This window comes from Delphinus delphis, chromosome 6 (genome assembly GCF_949987515.2).
Source record: "Delphinus delphis chromosome 6, mDelDel1.2, whole genome shotgun sequence".
Classification (NCBI taxonomy): domain Eukaryota; kingdom Metazoa; phylum Chordata; class Mammalia; order Artiodactyla; family Delphinidae; genus Delphinus; species Delphinus delphis.
Genome location: NC_082688.1, coordinates 34017937 through 34043855, shown reverse-complemented (window position 1 = coordinate 34043855; position 25919 = coordinate 34017937). Strand labels below are relative to the sequence as shown.

At 42.6% G+C, this 25919-nt stretch overlaps 1 protein-coding gene and 1 long non-coding RNA gene across 3 annotated transcripts in view; both read right to left on the bottom strand.

Moving 5' to 3' along the window:
- XPA (XPA, DNA damage recognition and repair factor) overlaps positions 1-14638 on the bottom strand; it is a 35579-nt gene extending 20941 nt beyond the window's left edge. For both annotated transcript variants that reach the window (XR_009519849.1, XM_060014457.1), the window contains exons 1-2: positions 14430-14638; positions 10040-10150 (exon numbers count right to left, since the gene is read on the bottom strand). Coding sequence is in view for 1 of the 2 variants with exons in the window: in XM_060014457.1 (XP_059870440.1) it covers positions 10040-10150; positions 14430-14601 (283 nt within the window). In the remaining variant the exon portion in view is untranslated. The remainder of the gene's footprint in view (positions 1-10039; positions 10151-14429) is intronic.
- Positions 14639-15414: 776 nt separating this feature from the next.
- The window catches only part of LOC132426586 (uncharacterized), an 89899-nt gene continuing 79394 nt past the window's right edge, over positions 15415-25919 (bottom strand). The window contains exon 4 of the long non-coding RNA XR_009519729.1: positions 15415-15507. This is a non-coding gene — a long non-coding RNA (uncharacterized lncRNA). The remainder of the gene's footprint in view (positions 15508-25919) is intronic.

Below are 25919 nucleotides of genomic sequence, written 5' to 3'. Positions count from 1 at the left end.
GTTTTAATAAAGCCTTGCTGGTGATACTGAAGAACCCTGTTCTAGATTCTAAAAGCATCTGATAGGCTCTGTTTAATAGGCAGCAAAGCTTAATGACCCAAATAAATTATTTTGATTTTTCTCAGCTATGCTACAAAAATAGACTGTCTTTAAAATTAACAAAGAAATCCTTGGTGGGCGTGTGCTGCAAAGGGTTCAAGGGACACCGCCCTCAGCAAAGATAGAGTACCCAGTCATAAGAATCCTGGGAAGCAGAGGGACTTCCCTGGTGGTCTGGTAAAGAATCCGCCTTCCAATGCAGGGGACACGGGTTTGATCCCTGGTCAAGGAACCAAGATCCCACATGCCGTGGGGGCAACTAAGCCTGCGTGCCACAACTATTGAGCTTGACCTTGCGAGCCTCAACAAGAGAGCCGGCGTGCTGCAAACTACAGAGCCCATGCACCCTGGAGCCTGCACACCACAACTAGAGAGAGAAAACCCCCAAGCCCCAACCAGAGAGAAGCCTGAGTGCTGCAACGAAGAGCCTGTGAACCGCAACAAAAGATCCCGCATGCCGCAACTAAATCCCAACACAGAGAAAGAAGGGGAGCGGAGGGGAGGGGAGGGGAGGGGAGGAAGGAAGGAAGGAAGGAAGGAAGGAAGGAAGAAAACAGAGGAGGAACCAAGATGGCGAAGTAGAAGGACGTGCTCTCACTCCCTCTGGCGAAAACACCAGAATCACAACTAACTGCTGGACAATCATCGACAGGAAGACACTGGAACTCACCAAAAAAGATACCCCACATCCAAAGACAAAGAAGAAGCCACAATGAGACAGTAGAAGGGGCGCAATCACAGTAAAATCAAATTCCATAACTGCTGGGTGGGTGACTCACAGACTGGAGAATACTTATACCACCGAAGTCTACCCACTGGAGTGAAGGTTCTGAGCCCCAAGTCAGGCTTCCCAACCTGGGGGTCCAGCAACAGGAGGAGGAACTCCTAGAGAATCAGACTTTGAAGCCTAGTGGGAATTGACTGCATGACTTCAACAGGACTGGGAGAAACAGAGACTCCACTCTTGGAGGGCACACACAAAGTAGTGTGCACATCAGGACCCAGGGGAAGGAGCAGTGACCCCATAGGAGATTGAACCAGACCTACCTGCTAGTGTTGGAGGGTCTCGTGCAGAGGCGGGGGTGGCTGTGGCTCACCATGGGGACAAAGACACGGGCAGCAGAAGTTCTGGGAAGTACTCCTTGGTGTGACCCCTCCCAGAGTCTGTCATTAGCCCCACCAAAGAGCCTGGGTAGGCTCCACTGTTGGGTTGCCTCAGGACAAACAACCAACAGGGAGGGAACCCAGCCCCACCCATCAACAGTCAAGTGGATTAAAGTTTTACTGAGCTCTGCCCACCAGAGCAACAGTCAGCTCTACCCACCACCAGTCCCTCCCATCAGGAAGCTTGCACAAGCCTCTTAGATAGCCTCATCCACCAGAGGGCAGACAGCAGAAGCAAGAACTACAATCCTGCAGCCTGTGGATCAAAAACCACATTCACAGAAAGATAGACAAGATGAAAAGGCAGAGGGCTATGTACCAGATGAAGGAACAAGATAAAACCCCAGAAAAACAACTAAATGAGTGGAGATAGGCAACCTTCCAGAAAAAGAATTCAGAATTAATGATAGTGAAGATGATCCAGGATCTCGGAAAAAGAATGGAGGCAAAGATAGAGAAGATGCAAGAAGTTTAACAAAGACCTAGAAGAATTAAAGAACAAACAAACAGAGATGAACAATACAATAACTGAAATGAAAACTACACTAGAAGGAATCAATAGCAGAATAACTGAGGCAGAAGAACGGATAAGTGACCTGGAAGACAGAATGCTGGAATTCACTGCTGCAGAACAGAATAAAGAAAAAAGAATGAAAAGAAATGAAGACAGCCTAAGAGACCTCTGGGACAACATTAAACACAACAACATTCATATTATAGGGGTCTCAGAAAGAGAAGAGAAAGGACCAGAGAAAATATTTGAAGAGATTATAGTCGAAAAATTCCCTAACATGGGAAAGGAAATAGCCACCCAAGTCCAGGAAGCGCAGCAAGTCCCATACAGGATAAACCCAAGGAGAAACACGCCGAGACAAATAGTAATCAAATTGGCAAAAATTAAAGACAAAGAAAAATTACTGAAGGCAGCAAGGGAAAAATGACAAATAACATACAAGGGAACTCCCATAAGGTTAACAGCTGATTTCTCAGCAGAAACTCTACAAGCCAGAAGGGAGTGGCATGATATACTTAAAGTGATGAAAGGGAAGAACCTACAACCAAGATTACTCTACCTGGTAAGGATCTCATTCAGACTCGATGGAGAAATCAAAAGCTTTACAGACAAGCAAAAGCTAAAAGAATTCAGCACCACCAAACCAGCTCTACAACAAATGCTAAAGGAACTTCTCTAAGTGGGAAACACAGGAGAAGAAAAGGACCTACAAAAACAAACCCAAAACAATTAAGAAAATGGTCATAGGAACATACATATCGATAATTACCTTAAACATGAATGGATTAAATGCTCCAGCCAAAAGACACAGGCTTGCTGAATGGATACAAAAACAAGACCCATATATACGCTATCTACAAGAGACCCACTTCAGACCTAGGCACACATACAGACTAAAGGGGGGGGATGGAAAAAGATATTCCATGCAAAGGGAAATCAAAAGAAAGCTGGAGGGCTTCCCTGGTGGCGCAGTGGTTGGGAGTCCGCCTGCCAATGCAGGGGACACAGGTTCATGCCTCGGTCTGGGAGGATCCCATATGCCGCGGAGCGGCTGGGCGCGTGGGCCATGGCCGCTGGGCCTGCGCGTCCGGAACCTGTGCTCCGCAGGGGGAGAGGCCACAGCAGTGAGAGGCCCGCGTACCGCCAAAAAAAAAAAAAAGAAAGCTGGAGTAGCAATACTCATCTCAGATAAAATACTTTAAAATAAAGAATGTTACAAGAGACAAGAAAGGACACTACATAATGATCAAGGGATCAATCCAAGAAGAAGATATAACAATTATAAATATATATGCACCCAACATAGGAGCACCTCAATACATAAGACAACTGCTAACAGCTATAAAAGAGGAAATCAACATTAACACAATAATAGTGGGGGACTTGAACACCTCACTTACACCAATGGACAGATAATCCAAACAGAAAATAAATAAGGAAACAGAAGCTTTAAATGACACAACAGACCAGATAGATTTAATTGATATTTATAAGACATTCCATCCAAAAACAGATTACACTTTCTTCTCGAGTGCGCACGGAACATTCTCCAGGATAGGTCACATCTTGGGTCACAAATCAAGCCTCAGTAAATTTAAGAAAACTGAAATCACATCAAGCATCTTTTCTGACCACAACGCTGAGATTAGAAATGAATTACAGGGAAAAAAAACATAAAAAACACAAACACATGGAGGTTAAACAATACGTTACTAAATAACCAAGAGATCACTGAAGAAATCAAAGAGGAAATCAAAAAATACCTAGAGACAAATGACAATGAAAACACGATGATCCAAAACCTATGGGATGCAGCACAGGCAGTTCTAAGAGGGAAGTTTATAGCTATACAAGCCTACCTCAAGAAACAAGAAATATGTCAAATAAACAATCTAACCTTACACCTAAAGGAACTAGAGAAAGAAGAACAAACAAAACCCAAAGTTAGCAGAAGGAAAGAAATCATAAAGATCAGAGCAGAAATAAATGAAATAGAAACAAAGAAAACAATAGCAAAGATCAACAAAACTAAAAGTTGGTTCTTTGAGAAGATAAACAAAATTGATAAACCATTAGCCAGACTCATCAAGAGGGAGAGGACTCAAATCAATAAAATTAGAAACAAAAAAGGAGAAGTTACAACAGACACTGCATAAATACAAAGCATCCTAAGAGACTACTACAAACAACTCTATGCCAATAAAATGGACAACCTGGAAGAAACGGACAAATTCTTAGAAAGGTATAACCTTCCAAGACTGAACCAGGAAGAAACATAAAATATGAACAGAACAATCACAAGTAATGAAATTGAAACTGTGATTAAAAAACTTCCAACAAACAAAAATCCAGGACTAGATGGCTTCATAGATGAATTCTATCAAACATTTAAAGAAGAGCTAACCTAACACCCATCCTTCTCAAACTCTTCCAAAAAATTGCAGAGGAAGGAACACTCCCAAATTCATTCTATGAGGCCACCATCACCCTGATACCAAAACCAGACAAAGATACTACAAAAAAAAAAAATTACAGACCAATACCACTGCTAAATATACATGCAAAAATCCTCAACAAAATACTAGCAAACAGAATCCAACAACACATTAAAAGGATCATACATCACGATCAAGTGGGATTTATCCCAGGGATGCAAGGATTCTTCAAAATACGCAATCAATCAATGTGATACACCATATTAACAAATTGAAGAAAAAAACCATATGATCATCTCAATAGATGCAGAAAAAGCTTTTGACAAAATTCAACACCCATTTATGATAAAAACTCTCCAGAAACTGGGCACAGAGGGAAACTAACTCAACATAATAAAGGCCATATACGACAAACCCACAGCAAACATCATTCTGAATGGTGAAAAACTGAAAGCATTTCCTCTAAGATCAGGAACGAGACAAGGATGTCCACTCTCACCACTATTACTCAACACAGTTTTGGAAGTCCTAGCCACGGAAATCAGAGAAGAAAAAGAAATACAAATTGGAAAAGAAGTAAAACTGTCACTGTTTGCAGATGACATGATACTATACATAGAGAATCCTAAAAATGCCACCAAAAACTACTAGAGCTAATCAATGAATTTGGTAAAGTTGCAGGATACAAAATTAGGTAAAGATGCAGGATACAAAATTAATGCACGGAAATCTTTGCATTCCTATACACTAATGATGAAAAATCTGAAAGAGAAATTAAGGAAACACTCCCATTTACCACTGCAACAAAAAGAATAAAATACCTAGGAATAAACCTACCTAGGGAGACAAAAGACATGTATGCAGAAAATTATAAGACACTGATGAAAGAAGTTAAAGATGATAACAACAGATGGAGAGATATACCATGTTCTTGGATTGGAAGAATCAATGTTGTGAAAATGACTATACTACCCAAAACAATCTACAGATACAATGCAATCCCTATCAAATTACCAATGGTGGGCTTCCCTGGTGGCGTAGTGGTTGAGAGTCCGCCTGCTGATGCAGGGGACAGGGGTTCATGCCCCAGTCTCGGAGGATCCCACGTGCCGCGGAGCGGCTGGGCCCATGAGCCATGGCCACTGAGCCTGCGCATCCGGAGCCTGTGCTCTGCAATGGGAGAGGCCACAACAGTGAGAGGCCCGCGTACCACAAAAAAAAAAAAAAAAAAAAATTACCAATGGCATTTTTTACGGAATTGGAACAAATCATCTTAAACTTGTATGGAGACACAAAAAACCCTGAATAGCCAAAGCAGACTTGAGGGAAAAAAACGGAGCTGAAGGAATCAGACTCCCTAACTTCAGACTATACTACAAAGCTACAGTAATCAAGACAATATGGTACTGGCACAAAAACAGAAACACAGATCAATGGAACAAGATAGAAAGCCCAGAGATAAACCCACACACCTATGGTCAACTAATCTATAACAAAGGAGGCAAAGATATATAATGGAGAAAAGAGAGTCTCTTCAATAAGTGGTGCTGGGAAAACTGGACAGCTACATGTAAAAGAATGAAATTAGAACATTCCCTAACACCATACACAAAAATAAACTCAAAATGGATTCCAGACCTATATGTAAGACCGGACACTATAAAACTCTTAGAGGAAAACATAGGAAGAACACTCTTTGAGATAAATCACAGCAAGATCTTTTTTGATCCACCTCCTAGAGTAATGGAAATAAAAACAAAAATAAACAAATGGGGCCTAATGAAACTTCAAAGCTTTTGCACAGCAAAGGAAACCATAAACAAGACCAAAAGACAACCCTCAGAGAATATTTGCAAACGAATCAACGGACAAAGGATTAATCTCCAAAATATATAAACAGCTCATGCAGCTCAATATTAAATAAACAAACCCAATCCATAAATGGGCAGAAGACCTAAATAGACATTTCTCCAAAGAAGACATACAGATGGCCAAGACGCACATGAAAAGCTGCTCAACATCACTAATTATTAGAGAAATGCAAATCAAAACTACAATGAGGTATCATCTCACACCAGTTAGAATGGGCATCATCAGAAAATCTACAAACGACAAATGCTGGAGAGGGCATGGAGAAAAGGGAACCCTCTTGCACTGTTGGTGGGAATGTAAATTGATAGAGCCACTATGGAGAACAGCATGGAGGTTCCTTAAAAAACTAAAAATAGAACTACCATACAACCCAGCAATCCCACTACTGGGCATATACTCTGAGAAAACCATAATTCAAAGAGACACATGCATCCCAATGTTCACTGCAGCACTATTTACAATAGCCAGGTCATGGAAGCAACCTAAATGCTCATCGACAGACAAATGGATAAAGAAGTTGTGGTACATATATACAATGGAATATTACTCAGCCATAAAAAGGAACAAAATTGAGTCATTTGTTGAGACGTGGATGGATCTAGAGACTGTCATACAGAGTGAAGTAAGTCAGAAAGAGAAAAACAAATATCGTATATTAACGCATGTATGTGGAACCTAGAAAAATGGTACAGATGAACCGGTCTGCAGGGCAGAAGTTGAGATACAGATGTAGAGAACAAACGTATGGACACCAAGGGGGGAAAACCACGGTGGGGTGGGGATAATGGTGTGATGAACTGGGCAATTGGGACTGACATGTATACACGGATGTGTATAAAATTGATGACTAATAAGAACCTGCAGTATAAAAAAACAAACAAACAAAAAACAACTAATACTAAACTTTCTTTGGGTTATTTGTATGGAAGTATGTTAATATAAATGTTTCAGACATTACATGAAATTTCTAAAAATCTTATATGTTCTGGTATAATGTTATAAGTCATAATTCTAGTTATTACTTTAAAATGTATATCTCAGAAATAACTAAAAAAAAAAGAAAGAAAAGGAAGAGCTCTTAAGCTGCACCAATTGTAAGTAACTTAAGACATTAAAAAAAAAAAAAGTCCTAGGAAGCAGAAAAGCACAGAGAAGCAACCAGCCTCTTCTCCATAGGCATATAGCTTTTTACCAAAGGAGAGGTTCCATTGCTCCCTCAGTCAAGAGTTGCAGAAGCTCCACCCCAACCCCCCTTTCTGAGATCTCCCTTTGCAGTGTCCTAATCCACGGGGCCCCTCTCCAGTATGTATGGAGACATCCAAACTTTTATAAACCTAGTGAAGCCCATTTCCTTTCCTTTTCAAGCCCTTTCATCATTGTGACTGTCTGAAATTCTGCCAAGTACAGAAATTAGTGTCTGACTCTAAAAAAAAAAAGTGATAGAAAATATTAATTACTCTCCCTGTTTTCTTCTACCCATAGAGGTCAACCACATAAAGTCTTAAAAGTAGGCTCCTTGTGCAAAGGCACCTGCCCAAGGGGGCAAACAGGTGTCAAAATGCAGCCCATGACCACTTTTTAAGCCATGAGCCCTGGCCCAGGCTAAGTCAGCCCAGAGAAAGAGGGTCTTTTTCTACTTTCTCTCCCAAAGATGACACTGTGGAAGAGGTAATCAAGGATGTGACCACCGGTTAACCTGTGAGCTGGACCTGGGCAATCAGAGGCTCCTCACTCTCTCTTCTTCTCTCCTTGGGATGTACATTCTGCCCCATGTTCCCACAGTGGGAGCTGTTTCAAGGACACAGCCTTGAGAGCATATGGTGTTGTTGAGACCATGTGGACTGAATATGGAACTGAACCCAGTGAAAGCTTCTACATATACTTTAAGATTTGGCGAGCGGGTGCGGAGATCTACTCAACTCACAGCCACCCAAGACAAGCCTTGTAAGAAAGTTCCCTTGCTTATTAAAACTGCCACCTACCAATCTGGAGTGCTCTGACTCTTTCTTGAGCCTCTCCCTGCCTTCCCTGTATGGGGCCAGCTTGCGAATAAGAGACACTTTTACTAACCTGCACAAATTCGTTACCAGAGTGCTAACTGCAAGCAGCAGCCCTACCGTCAATAACAGTATATGACACATGCCACATACATACCTCAGTCAAGCACAAAGGCACTACAGTAGGTTCTCAATTAATGTTTGTTGCATGACCTGTTGAATGAACAGGGCTTTATAAGCCCGTGGTGGATTCAGGAATCTACAGAAAAACAGTTACAGTGAATCTTCATATCCATAGAATCATAAGGACTTTACAGGTCACTGAATTCAAGGCATTCCCTCCTGATACAGGGTTTTTCTACAATATCCTGCTCAAGTGGTCTCTCAATCTCTGAACCCCTCCAATGCTTTGCTATTTAGAGGCAGCACTCCACGTGGTTTGGCTCACATGATGTATGTGCCAACACCCTATTTAGTGCAAAGTACAAGTTCATTATACTGGGTTGGAATCTCCCTCGCTGTTAACTGTTATCCACTGTTCCAATTCTCCCCTCCAGAGCAAATCGCAGTAAGTATAATCTGTCGTCCACAGAGGAATACTTCTTGCATTTGCAGGCAGCTGCAGTGTTTCTAAGTTAAACGTATCCAGTTTTGACAACTGTTCCTCACATGCCAATTTCAATATTTCCATTTTGACCACCCTGTTTTGGACATATACACTTGTCAATAGCCCTCATAAAATATGGCACCCAATATATACAGTGAAATATTACTCAGTCATAAAAAGAAACGAAACTGAGTTATTTGTAGTGAGGTATATGGATCTAGAGTCTGTGATACAGAGTGAAGTAAGTCAGAAGGAGAAAAACAAATACCATATGCTAACACGTATATATGGAATCTAAAAAAAAAAAAAAAGGTTCTGAAGAACCTAAGGACTGGACAGGAATAGAGACGCAGACGTAGAGAATGGACTTGAGAACACGGGGAGGGAGATGGGTAAGCTGGGACGAAGTGAGAGAGTGGCATGGACATGTATACACTACCAAATGTAAAATAGATAGTTAGTGGGAAGCAGCCCATAGCACAGGGAGATCAGCTCAGTGCTTTGTGACCACCTAGAGGGGTGGGATAGGGAGGGTGGGAGGGAGATGCAAGAGGGAGGAGATATGGGGATATATGCATATATATAGCTGATTCACTTTGTTATAAAGCAGAAACTAACACACCATTGTAAAACAATTATACTCCAATAAAGATATTAAAAAAAAAAAAAGGCACCCAAACTGAAAATAAGTATTTTAATCCTTCAGGTGTCAGCTTCTGAAAACAACAGTTTAGACACACACAGAAGAGAACAGGATTATTACCTACCTTGATGAATACACAACACTTCTAATGCTACAACCAAAACTGGAATAGCTTTTTTAAGCTGTTATATTCCACTACTGGCTTCAAACTTATGATCAAGTAAAACTATCTTTTTCAAAGAGTGTGAAAGTACCCTCATCCAGAGGATGGATGGATATAGATATATGTGATTTACCAAAACTTTAACCTTACATAATATTTTATTATTCTTTTTATGCCAGACCTATCTTGTACTTTACAGACCACTTTTTTTCCTCTAAACATAAAGACCTAAAGTTTATCTCTTGCATTCAAGTCCCTCATTTCAGCCTATCAAGATACTTCTAAGTATTTATTCTATCAGCCTGCCTATTATAAAACAGAGAGCATCAACCCTAAGTACACAAACGACATGTTAAATGAATCACTGCCAAATCTGTTTCATTTTTAATCTACTAGCAAAACTGCCAAATTTTATCACTCTTATAAAGCCAACCTGCTCAGTGACTAGACTAAATGTGGCACTTTCTAGCATCACTTTGCAAAGAATTATGCATGTTACTCAAAATGACCAACCTAGGTATCTATTTTCTGAAAACACACTTTACCTGGTTGATGAACAACTTTTCCAGTTGTATGTTCTTCTTCCTCCTCCTCTTCCAGAATGAAGCCTCCTCTTGTGTCAATTATCTTCGGGGCTGCTTTTACATTAGCCATGCCTACAAAAAGTAAGAGTGGTCAACAAATGAACTAGGTAAGCCCTTATGTTCCCTTGTGCATAAACAGGAACTTTTAAAAATTTAATATATATCAAACAAGACAAGGATGTCCACTATACCACTTCTATTCAACATTATAATGAAGGTCCCAGCCACTGTACCACGGCAAGAAAACAAGACAGGCATAAAGGCTGGAAAGAAAACAGTATTCACAGATGATGTGATTATGTATACAGAATATCCAAAAGAATCTACAATTAGAATTAAGAAATAATACCTAGGAACAGGTGTGTAAAACCTCTACACTGAAAACACCACTAAGAGAAATCTAAGTCAATTCTCCCCAGATTTACCTAAAGATTCAATGTGATTCCATTCAAAACCCCAGCAGTGGCGGGGGGGGGGGGGGGGGGGGGGGAGAGGGACGCACGTACGTGCGTGCGTGCGTGTGCGTGCGTGTGTGTGTGTGTGTGTGTGTGCGCGCGCGTGCGCACACTCAGGAGGGGGAGGAGCAATGGGCGCTGACAAGCTGATCTAACATTCATATGTAAATACAAAGAACACACAATAGCCAAGATAATCCTGAACAAAACTGGAGGATTTACACTACCAGGTTTAAAGATTTACTACAAAGCTTCAGTAATTATGACAGTATAGTACTAAATCAAAGGGGCCAATTTATTGATAGTAAAAGAGAGAGTCCTGAAATAGACCTACACATATTTGGTCACTTAACTTACAGCAAAGGCTCCAAGACAATTCAGTGAGAAAAAGATAATATTTTCAATAAATGATGCTAGGATTTATGACAAAGGTACTACAAAACAGTGAGGAAAAGATGGTTATTTCAATAAATGAACTTTGACTCTACCTAATACAATATACACAAAACAATTTTTAAATGGATCATAGTCTTGAATGTAAAGGGTAAAAGGTAAAACAATAAAGCTTCTAGAAGAGAACATTGGAGAATAACTCAATGAACTTGAGGTATCCAGAAACTTCTTCAACATGACACAAACGTATTAACCGTAAGAGAAAAACTGCAAATTGAACTTGATTAAAACTAAGAACCTGGGCTTCCCTGGTGGCGCAGTGGTTGAGAGTCCGCCTGCCGATGCAGGGGACAAGGGTTCCTGCCCCGGTCCGGGAAGATCCCACATGCCGCGGGGCGGCTGGGCCCGTGAGCCATGGCCGCTGAGCCTGCGCGTCCGGAGCCTGTGCTCCGCAACGGGAGAGGCCACAACAGTGAGAGGCCCGCGTACCGCAAAAAAAACCCAAAAACTAAGAACCTCTATTCATCAAAAGACACCATTATGAGAGTAAAAAGACAAGATACAAATCGGGAGAAGCTATTTGCAATATGTATATCTGACAAAAGACTTATCCAGAATACGTAATGAAATCCTATAAACCAGTGAAAGACAAATAGCCCAACTTAAAAAAAGGGAAAAGACCTGAAGAGAAACTTCACAAGTGAAGATATGCAAACAGCTAGTAACCACATGAAAAAGGTCTCATCATCATAAGTAATTAGGAAAATACAAATTAAAACCATACTGAAATATCACCATTCCCACCAGAATACTCAAAATGAAGAAGACTGATAATACCAGGTGATGAGGGTGTGGAGCACCTGGGACTATCACTCACGGCTGGTAAGATTTTAAATTCATATAATCATTGTTCGGCAATGCCTGCTAAAGTTAAAATATACATCTCCCCTATAACCCAGAATTCCATCTCTAGGCATGTACACAATAGAAATGAGTGCATATGTCTACCATAAGACATATCAAAAATGCTCACAAATGTTTTCCTCGTAACAGCCCCAAGCTGGAAACAACCCAAATTTCCATCCAAAGGAAAATGGAAAAACTACGGTATAACAACCTAAAGAACATATAAATGAACAAACTACCAACACATGCAACAACACGGATGAATCTCTCAGGTATTATGTTGAGCAAAAGAAGCCAGTTACCGGATGATTCCATTTATATGATGTTCAAAAACAGACAGTACTAATCAAATGGTCGGAATGATAGTTACTTCTGAGGGTGAATGGTTGACTAAGAACTGCCATTAGGGAAACTTCTAAGGTTCTGGAAGTGTCTGTACAGTATATTGATTGCTGCGGTATTGACATGAGTATTCACATAGGTCAAATTCAGATAAGTGCATTTTACATTAATGTATGAATGTTATAACTAATTTTTAAAGACAAATTTAGTAGGTATTATCTTGCTTAAGTCTAAACTCCCCTTCTCTGGCCTCACTTTATTAAATAAAGGAATTAGAGTATAAGCCTGTTTATACAGTTAACAGCAATTCTCATATTCTACTACATTGTCTGTCCATCTCTCTACATCCCTTCATTAGACTGAGTGCTTTTATCTCCGTAATTCTGAAAAATAGTTAAGCATTCCACGAATATTTACTGACTGGATAGAAATCAATGAATGTATCAGAATATGATTTTGATTTCATGAATAGTGTAGCAAATGATTAGAATGATCATTCATGAGTGCAGTAAGAATTAAGAAGGGAAGCTGGAGTAATCAAGACCATAATCTGAGCAGGATCCTGAACAATGGTAAATCATGCCAAAAACAAAGCCCAATTTCTCTCTACTGCTATGCCTTGTTTGTTCCCCAGGCCCTTAGCACTACTCTTAGCAACACATTCCACGCAAGTTCTTCTCAGTTTTTTCATGGCATGTCATAGCACACACAGAAAATGAAAACTGTACAGTACACTGAAATAAAAGTACTACAAAGATTAAAAATCTCAGCACCTACCCAACTCTTGAAGCACTGCAGGTTGTATACAATGCTGTAACACAGTTCAGTTCTTTGGCAAATACCTAAGAAATCTAACAAAATATTCATGCTACCTTGCTTTCCATTATCAGACATTTAGTTTAATACCACTTTATGCTCTATTTCGCACCCGTGTTCCACGGTCTTTTAGTACAGATCTAGAAACCTTTATGGAATAATGAATATGAATTAATCAATGCAGATGGACAACTTTTTGTCCTGACCCTAGAATGCTTCAAGCTGGGAAAGGAATAAAAGAAAACCACTATAAAGCAGAAAGGATGAGACCGGAACCATTAAAACTGGTTGCAATTTGCAGATTCAGTGTCAGTATGAATATCAAGACACGCAGCTCGCTCTTTTCACTCATCCTTACTTCTGGCTGATGAAAAAGGGTAGTGGATGACACAGCTCTGACCGTGCTCAACTGCTCACACAGTATGGATATAGGCTTAGGAACACCTGTGCTTCACATTATAGAGGTGGTCCTGAAGACCACCTGTATCAGTTTGGTGACCACAACGTGTCAACCAAACTGTATTTCCCTGAGGAAAATTATTAGTTGACCCCACTGGAGAATTACATGATACACACATACATGATAGGCAAAGAGACAAATAAGCCGCCAAGGGCTGCCCTAAGGGAAAGATGAAATCCAAACAAGAATAACAGCCTTTCTTCCTATGGGTGAGAGAGATGCCTAGTATAGCAGAGGCAGCTGGAGAGCAAGGAAAGGCCCCGAACCCAGGGTCAGATGACCCGAGTTCTAGTCCTGATTAGCCTTTGCACTTACTGGGATGCACCTGAGCAAACCCCCTTTCCTTTTCTGATCCTGTTACCACCTCAGTAAAACAAGGATACCAAACCCTGTCCTAATTATTTTCTCACAGGTTAGCTGTGAGAATCAAATCAGCCAATTTGAAAAACGTGAAGCACAACAGGTGCCATTCTGTTAGCCCCACGAAGGCAGCAGCTAACGTCTGTTTGCTCCCAGCACGGAGCAAGCACTGTGCCGGTTACGGAATATGCACTCAATCACCCTGTGTTAAACGGATGACTGAGGGAAGCTGGTGCAGGACCACTAGTTAAATGTGTTACAAGGTCTAAAAGCTTTACACAAAAACCACCCCTGGGACCGGTGGAAGCTGCAGGAAGAGAGCAGAAAGGGAGAGCTGAGGCACTGGCTGGCATTTCCTGACGGCGAGGGCGGCTGCATTCCCAAGCTAAGGACCGCCCAGGAGCAGGGAGGAAAGGCCAGGGCTGGGAGTCAGGAGTCGCCCTGTGGTCTCGGACAGCCCACTGTGACAAGGCCCGCTGAGCGGATCCCACCCCCACCCCCCGCACCTGGGACTGCGGGAGGGTCTGCGCGGAAACGCTAAGGGAGTGCACGCCACACCCAAGACGCTGCCCCCGGTCCGCAAGGAAAGAGAAGGGGCAAACGCCGCCCGGGCCCAAACCTCCGGTAGCCGCAGCCGCCGTCGCCGGGTAGGGCCGGGCCGCCAGCCGGGCCTGGCGCAGCATCAGCGCCCGCTGCCGCTTCCGCTCGATGCTCGCCCGCACCGCGGCAGACAGCTCCGCCGGCTGTTCTGAAACCGCCGGCTCAGACGAAGCTCCCTCGGCGGCCGCCATCTCCGTGCTCCCCCAAGGACTGTAGCTCTAGCCCCGCGCACGCGCATTGGCTACCCGAAGCGTGCCCAAGCCCCGCCGGCGCCGGCACCGCCTCCGCGCCTGCTCCACGGCTCAGCCTCCGACAAGGAGAGCGCCTGCGCAATTTGAGAAGCACGTGGGAAAGGGAGGGGCGGCGGGCGGAGTCTGCGCACGCGTCGCCGCGGGGAATATTGGCCGGCTTGTAACCCAGGGGGAGGGCCTTGGCAGAGATCGGTGATGGTCATCTTTAAAATAATAGTTTCGCTTGGTGGTTCAGAATATGGACTTTGGAGTCAGACTTGGGTTAAATCCTATCTCTAACACTTGCCATTTGCGTGACTTCAGCAAGTTATTTAACCTGAGTTCAGTTTCTTCAGTAGTAAAATGAGGATAATTACGGAACCACTTCCATGGTTGTTGGGAAGATTGGATGTAGCCTTTCAGCACAATGCCTGGCACATAAAAAGCTTTCAAAAATTATGGCAGGACTTCCCTTGCAGTCCAGAGGTTAAGACTCGGTGCTTCCAATGCAGGGGGCGCGAGTTCCAAACCTGGTTGGGGAACTAAGATCCCGCATGCCAGCAGCACAGCCAAAAAATGTAAAATGAAATAATAAAATAAAATGGCAGCTAGTAGTAATAGTAGTGCCAATCAAGAGAGATCAATAGATGATTGGTCTGACTACTTACAACACCTGGCCTAGATTCGAAATGAGAGCGCCTGGGTTTAAACTCTCACTTGCTGTGACATCAGGCAAATGCAGCACCAGGTTCCAAAGGCTGGTATGCTTGAGCTCGGCTGTCTTCTTTTCCTTGGAATATTTCTTCAGTGTGGATGAGCTGCCACCAGGTAGACAGTGGGTTAGGATTTGGGCCAAATCCTGACTTCCTAAACATGTGGCAAATGAAGCAAAAGAAACACTGCATAATTTTCTAAAAATGTATGTTTTTTCTTTTTTTTTCAACTCTTCTGTTTTTTTCTTTATTACAAATAAAACCTAACTGAAGCCAGAAAACATTAAGTTCTAATTACTACATATACCATTTGGGACTAGTTTTTAGAGCAAGCTGGCACACTGAGGTTTCCCACTAATATTCAATGATAAAAGTTTGAGAAGCACAAACTAGTGGTTCTCATCTATCAAATATATGTATATTTAAACTGGAGGACCTTATATAAAGCAGAGAAATGCTGAGCTCTTCTGGTTGAACTGGAGACAGAGACCTCAAGCCATCCCTACTCCCTTTCTCCTCAGATTCTTCTTGCTCCCCATCCATTGATCTTGTCCAGGTGATAAAATCTCAAATTCTATATGACACCTAAAGCACGAGCAAGAAAAGAAAAAATTAGAGAAATTTAACTTCATCAAAATTGAAAACTTTTGTTCATCAAAGGACACTATCAAGAAAATGAAAAGACAACTCACAGAATGGGAGAAAATATTTGGAAATCATAAACAGGTTTCCATGTTCCCTATCCAAAAGTAGAGCATTCCTAAGAAACCTTTTCTAAGCCAAAATGGCATAAAGCAAAGAAGCAATTACCTTAGGACACATCTTGCTAACGAATGCACATGCACAAAATAAATCGAGATAAAGCACAGATGCTCACAGACACAGTTCAAAGCTATGGCAGCTGGATGCTAAGATGCTGAAGGTAGTTCCCCGGGAAGGAGCTTGGTGGTGTCATTCTCTCAAAGCGCGCTGCCTCTATACTGCCTCATGCAAAACAAACTCGAACACTATTTTTGCTTTTCCCCTTTTTTCCTGAAAGCGGAAATCTTCTTCACATTTCTTTCTGTTAGCGAAAACAGGTACCAATGAAGGTCTTTCATAAAAGCAAATTGAGATAAAGCAAACTTGAAAAGCGAGGGATACCTGTATCTGAAAAGGGAACTCTTACAACTAAATAACAAAAAGGCAAATAACAGTTTTTAAATGAGCTAAAGACTTAAATAGATATTTTTCTAAAGGAGATATACAAGTGGCCAAACAAGTACATGAAAAGAATTCATCATTAGTGAAATGCAAATGAAAAGCATCAGATCAAAAGTGAAGTGCGATACCATTTCACACCCATTACTATGACTAGAATTAAAAGGGAAAAAAAAACAGAAAATAACAAGTGTTGGCAAGGACGTGGAGAAATTGGAATCCTCATACATTGCTAGTGGGAATGTAAAACAATGCTGCCCATGGCAAACAGTTTGGCTATTCTCCAAAAAGTTAAACATATAGAATTACCATATAAGTCAGCAATTTCACTCCTAGGTAGAACTCAAGTCCTCAAAGGTTGAAAACAGGTGTTCAAACAAAAACTTGCATACAAATGTTCATAGCAGCACTATTCACAATAACCAAAAGACTGGAACTACCCAAATGTCCATCAAATGATGAATGGATAAACAAAATGTGGCGTATCCAAACAAGGAATATAATTCAGCCATAAAAAGGAAGTACTGACACATGCTCCAACGTGGATGAACCTTGAAAACATTATAGGGACTTCCCTGGTGGCACAGTGCTTAAGAATCCACCTGCAAATGCAGGGGATACGGGTTTGATCCCTGGTCCTGGAAGATCCCACATGCCGCAGAGCAACTAAGCCCGTGCACCACAACTACTGAGCCTGCGCATTAGAGCCCGTGTGTCACAACTACTGAAGCCCCCGCACCTACAGCCTGTGCTCCTCAACAAAAGAAGCCACCACAATGAGAAGCCCGCGCACCGCAACGAAGAGTAGCCCCTGCTCGCCACAATTAGGGAAAGCCCACACACAGCAACAAGGACCCAACACAGCCCAAAATAAATATATTTGTTTTTTATAAATTTCTTTTATATGAAACATTTGAAATAAGCAAACCCATAGTAACAAAAAAGCAAATTAGTGGTTGCCAGAGACTGAGGGGAGAGGGAAATGAGAAGCGACTGCTTAATAAGTATGGGACTTCCTTTTGGGGTAAAGAAAATGTTCTGTTGTAACGGCTTCACAACATTGTGAATGTACTATGTGTTACTTTTTTAATTTTATTTTATAATAAGGTTTTTAAAAATTCCAATTCTAACTGGGCCCAGGCAGGTAATGGAAGTTAATGAATCCATCCATGTGTGGGGCTCTGGCAAACTGGAGTGTGAGGGCCCCACTAAGGGAAAAGCTACTGCACAGCTCCAGTGGGTAGACAGAATGTGGGCCCATTGTTGCCAACTGCCCAATGTTTGAAGAAAAGTAACTACTTCTCAAATTGTAATGCACATACAAGTCACATGGTGATCTTGTTAAAATGAGCATTCTCATTCAGTAGGTCCATGGTGGGACTTGAGAATATGCATCTCTAATGAGCTCCCTGATGGGGCTGCAGCTCCACGAACCACAGATCCAATAGTAAGGGTCTGGCCCACAGGTTCTCAAACTTGGCTGCACGTTGAAAGCACCTGGGGAGCTTAAAAACCACAGAGTTTGATTATCATTGGTCAGAGGTGGGATCTGGGCATTAGGATTTTATAAAGCAACCTCTCCCCCACCCCCATGATTCTAATGGGCAGCAAACTTTGAGAGGCAGCACCCTTAAATGACCCCTCTAGACTCTACACAGCTCTAGGAGCATCTAAGGCTGTGCAATATTTCCGTAGGACAAGGTAACAGTTCTCCCCCAACGTAAATTTTGACAATTAGCCACTAGAAACTCCTCCCCAGAAAAGCATTCCAAGCTTGAATATTGAAGGACATAGACCATAGCTCAGATGCTGCACCAGCCCTGGTATTTTGTTAACTCTTGACAAACTGTTGAATTTCCTTTTACCGGTAACTCCCTCTCCTTGGGCTTCCTGACCTTTGTTAGCAAGTTTCGTGTAATTGGGTCTGAATTGTTAGCTGAGGCCTCAACCGAGGTAAACCGAGACTCCTCCTTTAGAGAAAAGAGGAGTACATGCCCTGATCTGTGCGTCCCACACAGTGACAGAGGCTGCAGGGCTTGCCTGGAGCACAGGGGCATGAGTCATCTTGGTGGGGGCACAAAAGGAAAACAGGCAAGGAGAATAGACCAGTGGATGTGTTCTTGCTTCTTCCCATTCACAATGTCGGGAGAAACCTGCAACTACATCTATCTTCTTGCTTTGTACCTCTCATCTCCCAGACCAACTGTGATCCTGGCTGAAAGAGGGGTAAGTAACAAAGCACAGGAAGAACTGAAAGCCCTTAATGGAGGCTGAAAAAGAGCAGGCAGGTAAGAAAGGAAGCCAGGAAGGGGAATGAGAAACTTGGCAGTGTTTCCTGACAGGGCCTCCTCTCTGAGAGCATTTCTGGGGTTATTCATGCCTGAGATGACAGGATGTGAACATATTTGTCTTTATTATCTAGTAAATAGTACATGTGTGTGTCTTTCTTTTTTACTTTCATTTTTCCCCTGATTCCTGGGGCTTTACCCCCTTAATGTGGTTACTTTGAACATCGTTGGCATAAATTCACAATAGGAGAACATCTGTGGTAAGGAGCATGCCAAGGGGGGAAACTGTCTGGGACGAGGATGCAGCAACACGGAAATTAGCCCGATCCTGTAGACCTAAGCTGTATTGATTTAGTAACCAGGAAATGCAGTCTCTTTTGGCTGTGATTGACGCTCCTTCTGGAAAAACTTAGATTTCAACCTCCCTGAACTAAAAGATAAAGGGATTGAGGCAAAAACATCATATTGGAACCTTGATCAATAAAATGTGTGTGCAAAGGGATTTAGAAAACGTCTTAAAGACTCACAAAAATTTTCTTTCCAGAAGCAATAAGAAGTAGGAGGGTCCAAACATTCAACTAAGGACAGGACCTAGGAAAAATGATTATCAGCACTGGAAGACAAAATCCAGTCACCCACTGACCAGCAAGGGCAGATCTTCCCGACTCTGCATTCCCCAGGCCCTGAATGTGGCCCAAGGGACCTTGCTTCTTACTACTTTTTCCGGGAAACTTGCCTGTCTCCTTCCTCAGGCTCCTATGAACCTCGTGTGTGCTGGTGTTGTGGCTCTTCCACACCAGAGGTGATACCTACCTGCCGTCCTTAACTAGATTATCAGGTCCTCGAGAGCTGGGACCATCTGGTTCATCCCAGTATCGCCAGCACAATGTCTGGCACAGAGTAGCTGCTCATTAAATGTTTGTGGAATTAAATAAACAGAATGAATAATACTGAATAAACCTAGTCGGATGTCTCACCAGCACCGAAAACTCAGTGTCCAAAGCTGAACCTGACAACCACCTCAGCTCTGCTTATATACCTGTGGTGACAGGGAACACTCTACTTCAGAACAGCCTGCTCCATTGTTGTCTAGCTTTGGTCAGTGTTTTTTGCAATAATAATAATAATAGTAAACACTTACATGGTGCTTAGTATATGATATAGTAGGTGTTTTTAAGCATTTAAAATTTATTAATTAATCTAATTTTCATAACTACTCAATGAGTATATTCACTAGTGCCAGTTTATAGATGAGATAACTAAGGCACAGAGATGTTAAGTAATTTGTTCAAGGTCAAGGTGACAGAGCTGAGTTCAACCAGGCACAGCCCAGCCCCAGTATCAATATTCTCAACCACTAAACTCTTAAGTCTCGAAATTAGAATGTCTTCCTCTTACTTCTCCACTAGTATTTGTTCTGCCTGAGTTAATGCAGAGCTGGGATCAGAAACCAGATCCTTGTAATACCCTACATGCTAACCAAGTGGCTTGAAACAGACTGGACTGTCTTTGTCTTAAGCCTGATCTGAGAGTTATTATTGCCAGTCTTAGATAGGGCCAAGGGAGGATGAATGTGGTCCAGGGCTCATTCATTACATGGAACTCCAATCTACATAATGGGGTCATAATTTTATGGTTCCCTGTTTTCTTACTATCCCCAACTGGGGTTTTTGTTTTCCTTTCAATTACCTTTATAAAAAGTGTGGTTGAAACTTTTATTCCAACTTTTTTATTGGCAAGTACTTCCTCTAATAGTTGGAGTTCTGTTGAATAGGTGAACTGTTTGTCACCAGATGTACTTGCTTTTACAGTTTTTATAATGCTTGGAAATTGGCTGAATGTCTCTGGCTTCCATCCCTTCTCTGGTCCCACTACTACTGGCCTAGTTTAGCCCCCATCATCTTTTGCCTGACCAGCCTCTAAGCTGGTCTCCCAGCCTTCAGGCTGACCCCTTCTGACCCATCTTCCACTTGGCCTTACAGCATCTTTCTAAAGTACAACTTTAAGGAATTCCCTGGCAGTCCAGTGGTTAGGACTGGACTGTGTGCTTTCACTGTGCGTTTTCACTGCCGAAGGCCCGGGTTCAATCCCTGATCAGGGAACTAAGATCCCACAAGCTGTGTAGCGTGGCAAAAAAAAAAAAAAAAAAAGTACAGGTTTAACCATTTGCTCAAAAGTCATTTGACCCCAAGTCTATAGCTAATCCCCATCATCTGGTTTCAGCTGCCTTTTGCGGGGACTTACCTTCTGTGAATCCTCATTGAACTTTATGCTTTAGCCAAACTGGTCTATCTTCTAAGCCAGTCCTGCATTCCTCTTGCTTCTGAACTATTTCTCTCCCTGCAATTCTTTTGTTCATACACTCACTCACTCATTCTTTCATTTGTATATTCACTCAGTCAGCAACTTTATGACACCATGACACCGTGTTCCAAGCCAGGTCCTGTGCTGAGGACCAGGAATACAGCAATGAATTAATGGTCCTCCTCTCAAGGAGCTTCAAGTCTAATCTGGATTCTTCCTGATCACATCCATCACCATCTGTCACGATCTTATCTGAAAGAATACTATTCCCCTCTCCTTGAAGCCTTTTCCCAATGTTTCAGCTACAAGTAACCTCTTCCCTTCTCTGAGGCTACTCCATTACCCTCCACCTCCATCTCCCAAGCACCCCCATCTTCCAACCTTGCATCCTGTATTATAATCATGCAGCTGCCTTATCTCCCCTGGATGATACAAGATGCCTTCAGCTTCTTAAGGCAGAATCCCTCTGCATCCAGGGACCATCAGAGGAGCTAGTCCAAGGTGGACACCTATCCAGCCAGGGCTGCTGAGAGACACTGTATCCACCATGAGTCAGGCAGAACACATCGCAGAGAGGTTCCACAAAGCACTCACAAAAGGCAGTGTCGTACAGCTTTATAAGGTTTAAGTCACATACCATACAATTTACCCATTTAAAGTGTGCAATCAAATCATTTTCAGTATATTCACAGTTATGCAACTATCACCACCATCTATTTTAGAACATTCTCATCACCCCAGAAACAAGCACCATACCCATTAGCAGTCACTCCCCATGTCCTCTCAAACCCTCTCAGTCCTAAGCAACCACTAATTTGTTTTCTGTCTCCATAAATTTGACTGTTCTGGACGTTTCACATGAACGGAATCATACAACATGTGACCTTTTGTGTCTGGCTTCTTTCACCTAGCATAACGTCTTCAAGGTTCATCTATGTTGCAGCATGTACCAACATTTCACTTTTTAATTGCCAAATAACATTCCATTTTATGGATATACCACATTTTATTTAATCCATTCATCAGCTGATAGACATTGAGTTGTTTCCACTTTTCAGCTATTATGAATAATGATACTCTGAATGTCTGTTTACAAGTTTTTGTGTGGTTATGTGTTACCACTTCTCTTGAGTGGACACCTAGGAGTGGAACTGCTCAGTCCTACGGTAATTCTACGTTTACTAGTCTGAGAAATCGCCAGACTGCTTTTCCAACGTGACTGCATTATTTCATATTCCTACCAGCAATGTATAAGGGTTTCAATTTCTCCACATCTTTGCCAATATTTATTATCTTCTTTTTTACTATAACATCCTAGTGGATATGAAGTGGTTTCTCATCATGGTTTTGATTTGCATTTCCTTAAAGATTAATTATGTTGAGTATCTTTTCATGTGCATATGGGCCATTTGTATTATCTTCTTTGGAGAAATGCCTATTCAAGCCCTTCGCCTGTTTTAAAATTGGATTATTTGCCTTTTTATTGTTGAATTGTAAGTGTTCTTTATATACTGTAGATATCCCAGAGTCTTTAATTGTTTTCCTTATGCTTTTTGTATTTTCTAAGTCTTCTACAATGGTAATGAGTTACTCTGGTAAGCAGAATATCTAATATGTGATACTAGCCTACCCGAACATATAGAAATTGTACTAATCAAACTTATGAAGGAGATTAAGCTAGAAAGCGTGATTAATGTGTTTGCGGTTGTTTGTTTGTTTGTTTTACAAAATCAAGATCCATTCCTGGAGGAGTGGAGCTGTGGGTAAAACAGTACTAAGTGTGTTAGTGTGAACTTCGTCATTTCAGTTCAACAATTTTGTCAGAGTGTCTGATGAAGTGGTCTCTTTCTGCCTATGTGGGAGGTGACATTAGATGATCTCCAGGACCATGTTCAACATTCACTGTCTATGATTTTCAGTTAAGGCAGGGGTAGAACTCTCTTCTCTTGAGAAGGGTTCCTGAAAAAATAATCTGAAGGTCTCGGTGTCTCACAAACTCAGTGGCGACCAACATGTGATGTGACTGATGAAAAGAGATGATGTGATCTGAGGTGACAAGAATAAGAGCAGGATGTCTGAACTGGGGGAGACGTTTGTCCTGCTGATTTGAGCTGTTCAGACCACATCTGAAGCTGGTGCCCACTTCTGGACAATACTCCAGGAATCAGAGCACTGTCCATGTGGCCAGGATGGAGAGGGAAGGGCTGGGAAGAAAGTGTTGGGAGGGAGGCCAATTCAGAAAAGTTGTGATCAAGGCAGTACATCTCCAAAGGGCTTCCCTGGGCAGAGGCATCGATGTGGTCTGCCAGGCCTTTATCATCTCACTTAACTGGAAATTCATAGCAGCCTCACTGGGCAGGATTTCTTCCTATCTCAGACCACAAGACCCAGTACTACACTCATGGCCAGCTCCAGTGGCCCCTCATCTCGGGAGCTGAAGACTCAAGTGGCAAGACGGTGAAAGTCTGACCTGAGGTCCACACAGCAGGGATGAGAAGACATGAAAGACCCTATAGGGCAGCAAATTCAAGTTGTCATGAGGTCCAAGCTAGCAATGAAAACCAATGGAGCCAGTTGAGCACTTGCCTTTTAAATGTATAGAAATTTCTTCACTTCCACAGATAAATATGTCGTACACTATTTTTCTTAAAACAAATGACTTGGTTTTTAATTTTTCCTCTTTTCAGAAAGAACTAAAAGATGTTTTTATTTTTGGTTTTGCAATAAGAAAAACAACAGCACATGTGCAGTCATCCTTGTTCCTGGGGCAACAATAGGGAACCGAGAGGACAGCTGTGACAGGACTGCAGCAGGCCCAGTGAAGCCAGGCCTTCTACTTTGTTAAAGAAGAGCTAAAAATTGGGATTTTTATGTGAAATCTTCCAATTTCTAAATCTTGATGCTGTTGTTTAGAATATATCATACAGGCTTGAAATCCCTCTACAATACCTCTTCTGTGGTCTTCTTAACTCTGCTTGCATATCCAGGGATTGGAGCCCAAGCCTACGAATTCAGCCACCTCTGTCTGTGGACTGCTGTGATGGATAGGAATGGACTCTTCAACTTAAACTGAAATCAACCCCTTTACAGTACACTGCGCCAACCACCCCACAACCTGCACAGCCTCTGCCATTAGTCCTAACCTTCACCTCTCAGCCACTCCATCCATTCATTCACTCATTTACACACATACACCAGGGGCCCAGCTTCACAGCATCTGTTGAATCCAGTGGATGGGAGTCCCCCACAAGTTGAATACGTGTTTTCTTTATCTCTGAGTCCCTTGGGGCCTAGAATAGAGGGAGGTCCCCTGGGTGGGAACATGGTCTCCCAATCCCTCTCCTGAATGAAGGCTGCCGCCCCAGGAAGAAGTTCCCTTGTGGACCTTGTGTGTGGCTCTCCTGGGCAGTATCCTGGCATTGAGCAGGAGCTCAGGGTTTACTGGATCTGGACCCTGGGCAAGTCACTGATGTCCCAGCCCAGGCCTCCCCCTTGTGTAAACAGGGGCATTAACACCCAATTCCTGGCAGATTTTGAGGTAGGTAGAAGTCATTTTAAGGGGAAAGTCCTACACACAGCATCAGGATTGTGACAAGTGGTATTGACATGGAAGCGTGGAAGGAACTTGGGGTCCCACAAGGCTGGGTTTGAATCCAGGCTCAGCCATTTTGGGCAGAACATCTAAGGTCTAAGAGCTCCTACTTCCTCATCTATAAAATACGGATAAAACTGCCTAGTCTACAGGCCTGTTCTTTGGATTCAAAATTAGCAGTAGTGGCACACGTTGAACGTCCTGCACAGTAGGCACAGTAAGGGATAGCTGTTGTTGCTGCCATAACTGGTAACCAGTAGAGGGCACCAAACTACTCCATAAATGAACCCGGCCTGGTGTACTCACCACAGGTGCCAGAAAGCCTTTACCTATGTGAAGGCTACGGGAGATAGATACACATACACACACACACACACACACACACACACACACACCCCTTGTACATTGGAAAGTTAGAAATTACATTTTACATTGTACTATTGGGCAGGGGGTTCATTTAATAACAGAAGCAGCTTGGAGTAATGGAAAGAGCACCCCAGAGAGGAAGGCTTACAGGACGTGGGTTCTTGTCCTTGTGCTGTGTGACCTTGGGAAAGTCTGGACCCCTTTTTGAAGGCCGAGAGGGTCAAACCGTAATCTCTAAGGGACCTTCTAGATGTCTATGACTAAGATTCTGGGACAAATATATTTCATGAAGCATGCAGGTGGTCAGGGTCGCGATGGGGGAAATGGACTAAACGACCCCTGGATGCCCTCCTGCGGCTGGGATTTGATGGTTTGTACACAGTCACGGGGAGCCTCGTACGGGCTAATCCTGGCCTTACAAAGGAGTGCGGTTAGAGTCGTTGGGTGGTGGCGAGGTTTTTCCGCAAGCACACACGATGCTTATCATCTTTTGTGCAGGTTGATGCCGAAGCCCCAGAGACCACCCAGCCTGACAAAGAAAGGAATTCTTGTCTGCAGTTGACAGCCTTCAGGTTGAAGGCTTTCCATTTGCCCCGGAGGCTGTCACTCGCAGAACAATGGCGACGAGCAGGGTGGCTCTCACCTGAGACTGGCGCTGCTGCGGGGGAGGGGGAGTGACTGCTGCCTCTCCTCCCAGGACGTGGAGGCGGTAAGATCTCTCAGCCAGCAGCAGGCACTCAGCGGCAGACGTGCCTGGAGAGGCTGTGGAGGATTATTTTCTGCGTGGATGGGGTCTCACTCTACAGATCAGAAAGC